The 3,781-nt window shown below is 41.7% G+C and overlaps 1 protein-coding gene across 1 annotated transcript; it reads left to right on the top strand.

The window, feature by feature from the left end:
* The first annotated feature begins 732 nt into the window (after nt 1-732).
* Nucleotides 733-2,973, top strand: LOC106324114. The gene has a single exon (XM_013762134.1). It carries the CDS (start codon nt 733-735, stop codon nt 2,971-2,973), a length of 2,241 nt encoding a protein of 746 aa, XP_013617588.1.
* The last annotated feature ends 808 nt before the right edge of the window (nt 2,974-3,781 follow it).

Consider the following 3,781-nt stretch of genomic DNA (forward strand, 5'->3'; position numbering starts at 1 on the left):
AATCAATGGTCCAGATCACACCCTTTCACCTCTGGCAGTTACCACACGCCCTGGAACTGCCAATCCACTCCTGGACAAGGCCAAACAAGGCCCAGACTGATTGCCCACGCCCCTGGCTCAATCCCAAGAGCCCACCAGCCCATCGGCACACACGGGTCACCCACATGGCCCGGCCACTGTCCAGACCCGGCCCAACTGCCCATGACTTGAACACTCAGTCCAGCTGAGTTGAGCTGATCCCCAGCTGTCCCAGCTGAGTGAGCTAGTCCATCTAGCTCAGGGAGCTGACACACTCTTCAGTGAGCTACACTGAGCTGCACTACACTTCACCTAGCTGGTCGAGCTTGCTTACTGCATCGCCCAGCTGTTATACACTGTGTCCAGCTTGTTTCCTTTATCTTCTTCAATCCTTCTAAGTCCCTTGGTCAATTTCCAGACCTAGACTTAGTTTTCCCATGATCCATTCTGATCACTCACTTCATCGAGCTTCACCTGGATCTTGTCCAGCTACCAGCTCGCTTGTCCAGCTCCTTTGAGCTTGTCTCCTTCTTGGATTAGCTATGACTTAGCTTCCTGATACCCTTGACCTTACCTTCAGGCCATGATACACTTGTCTTTAGGTCATATGACCTGACTGGTGCGTTTCCTCGCACCGCAGTCCGTCATGACGATCCTATCCAGGATCGGGGACATGACAGGTTCCGTTAGATCAAGTTCTTTTCCGATTCACAAATGGTTACTTTTCGCCGATCTACTCGCTGTGGAACTCACGTTTCTACTCCGGTGACAAAGACGACAAATCCAGCTCGACGGACAGTTCAACGACCTATTCCGGTGTCTTATGTTCCTGATTCATCTATTCCGGTGAATCCTTTTCCAAGTTCATCTATTCCGATGACTTTTCCGATCAATCCTGTACCGGCATCTATTCCGATGACTTCCTTTCCGGTTCCTGGACTATCTACTGAGTCGTTCACCTTCGATGGGATCCAATATTCACCGTATTACGTAACGAATGGAGATAACCCTGGATCTTCCATCATTTCAGATACACTCGATGGTATGAACTACAATACTTGGAATCTTGCCATTACTATTGCTCTTGATGCGAAGAACAAGTTATCCTTTATTGATGGATCTCTTCCTAGACCACCTGAGAATCATCCACACTATAGGATCTTGTCACGCTGCAATAGTATGGTTAAATCTTGGTTGTTGAATTCTGTTACCAAGCAAATTTATGGGAGTATACTGAGATTTAACGATGCTTCTGAAATCTGGAAAGACTTGATGACAAGATTCCGCATTACGAATCTGCCAAGATCTGATCAGCTCACACAACAAATCTGGTCTCTTCATCAAGGCTCTATGGATCTTTCTACATACTATACCAAACTCAAGACATTTTGGGATGAGCTTGATGGAGCAGATTGTGTTAAAAATTGTCACAACTGTGAATGCTGCAAAGCTACTCACACCAAGACAGAGCATACTAAGATCATCAAGTTCTTAGCTGGATTAAATGAGTCGTATTCAAACGCTCGTAGTCAGATTATCATGAAGAAGCACATCCCAGATCTTGCTGAAGTATACAACCTACTAGATCAAGATTACAGTCAGCGAAGCATTGTTCCTATTCCCAATGCCTCTGCTTACAATGTAGCTACTGTCAATGATGGTTCTCAGGCGTCTATCAATGCTATGCATTCCACTCCTCATCAACGTCAGGCGAGACAAATGTATTCTCATTGTGGATATTCAGGCCACACAGTTGACAAATGCTACAAAGTTCATGGCTATCCTCCTGGATTCAAGTCAAAGCGAACTACTTCAGCTGACAAACAATCCTCAGATGCAAAACCTTTGGTAGCAAACATGTCCTTGAATGAAACTCATACTAATGATTTCAATTCTACAGGTTTCGTGAACAGCCTTACCAAAGATCAAATTCAAGAAGTCATTGAGTACTTTAATGCTCAAATGCAACTATCTCAACCAACTTCTGATATTCCCTCAACATCTGGTGGAACCATTACCGCACTACCCGGTATGGCATTCTCTTCTAAGACCTTATGTTTTTCTGGAATATTACGAACTACTGGTCATGTTCTCTCATCAGAGTCATGGATTATAGATAGTGGAGCAACTCATCATGTATGTCATGATAGGAGTCTGTTTTCTGCTCTATCTGATACTGTCAATATATCAGTGAGTCTACCGACTGGTTTAGGAGTTCAGATTATTGGGATTGGACAAGTGAAGTTGAATGAGTCCATGATCTTAAACAATGTTCTGTTCATTCCGGACTTCAGACTGAATCTCTTAAGCGTGAGCCAGTTGACAAAAGATCTTGGCTTCAGAGTTGCTTTTGATGATGATTCTTATGTGATTCAGGATCTTACCAAGGGATTGACGATTGGTCAGGGTGAAGAAATACAGAACCTATACGTCCTGGACAGAGCTTCTCTTGGACGATCAACACTTATTACGTCTCCGTTTTATACAAACATTGTTGTAGATGCATCTCTTTGGCATCACAGACTAGGTCATCCTTCAATACAAAAGCTTGATTCAATAGCGAATGTATTAGGATTATCACAAAGGAATAAAACACTTTCTCATTGTGCAATTTGTCCTCTTGCCAAACAGAAACACTTACCCTTTATCTCTCACAAAAATATGTGTATTGAAGCTTTTGAACTCCTCCATATTAATATCTGGGGACCATTCTCAGTACCATCTATTGAAGGGTACAAGTACTTTCTGACGATCCTCGATGACCATACTAGAGTGACTTGGATTTATCTCTTACGCACAAAGGATGAGGTTTTCCGTGTGTTCTCTGAGTTCATTGCTATGGTTGAGACACAGTACAAGACTAAAGTCCAAGGAGTACGTTCAGATAATGCAAAGGAGTTGATGTTTACTGATCTTTACAGATCAAAGGGAATCAAATTTTCATTCTTGCCCTGAAACTCCTCAGCAAAACTCGGTGGTGGAGAGGAAACGTCAGCACATATTGAATGTTGCTCGTGCTTTGGTGTTTCAATCAAAGTTATCTTTGGAATATTGGTTAGTGTACATGAAAATCCAAGAAAAAAAAAATTATGTCAGAAACTTAACAAAAATTAGACAAAATAGGCGATCAAAGCTCCCTGGCAACGGCGCCAAATTTGATACCACTCAAATTACCCTAAGGAGTGATTTATATTCTCTCAAATAAGAGGTCGAGTTGTAGTACTTAGGGATCGAATTCACAGGGAGCTAGAGAACCTAATGAATCTAATATGATTTGTTAAGCAAGAATCTTTTTTAGAGTTTTCAAATGTAAATTGCAGTTTTATATTGAACAAGTGTTTGTTCAATAGCAGGTTTGGGGTTTTGGTGCTTAAAAAGGAAATAGCTAGATTTAGGGTTTTTATTCAGGAAAATTGGGACTATAATCCTACAGATGCCTAATGAGTTGCATGCATGATAATATAAAGCTCAACTACTTTAATCAACTAGTCAATCAGCTCTCGCATGTATTGAGTTGTCTATTAACTAAATCTAATGATTTCAACTCTCGTTATTTTGATCAATATAAAGTATCGATCGATAATCCTATGGGGATATCGATCGATACACCATTTGCACCGTCGATTGATTATTTAAGTGTGATATCGATCGACGCGCTCTAGTCAAGCTTTATGCGCAGGTTGAATGAAGGCTGGCTAAGCTCGCTAGATCAGCTCTTGCCTTGCTCATAGCAAGAAACATAGTTCTATTAAAATGTTTTTGG

This window comes from Brassica oleracea, chromosome C2 (genome assembly GCF_000695525.1).
Source record: "Brassica oleracea var. oleracea cultivar TO1000 chromosome C2, BOL, whole genome shotgun sequence".
Taxonomy (NCBI): domain Eukaryota; kingdom Viridiplantae; phylum Streptophyta; class Magnoliopsida; order Brassicales; family Brassicaceae; genus Brassica; species Brassica oleracea.

Coding starts and splice junctions, on each gene's coding strand:
- LOC106324114 (XM_013762134.1), top strand. CDS start 733: ATGGTTACTTTTCGCCGATCTACTCGCTGTGGAACTCACGTTTCTACT.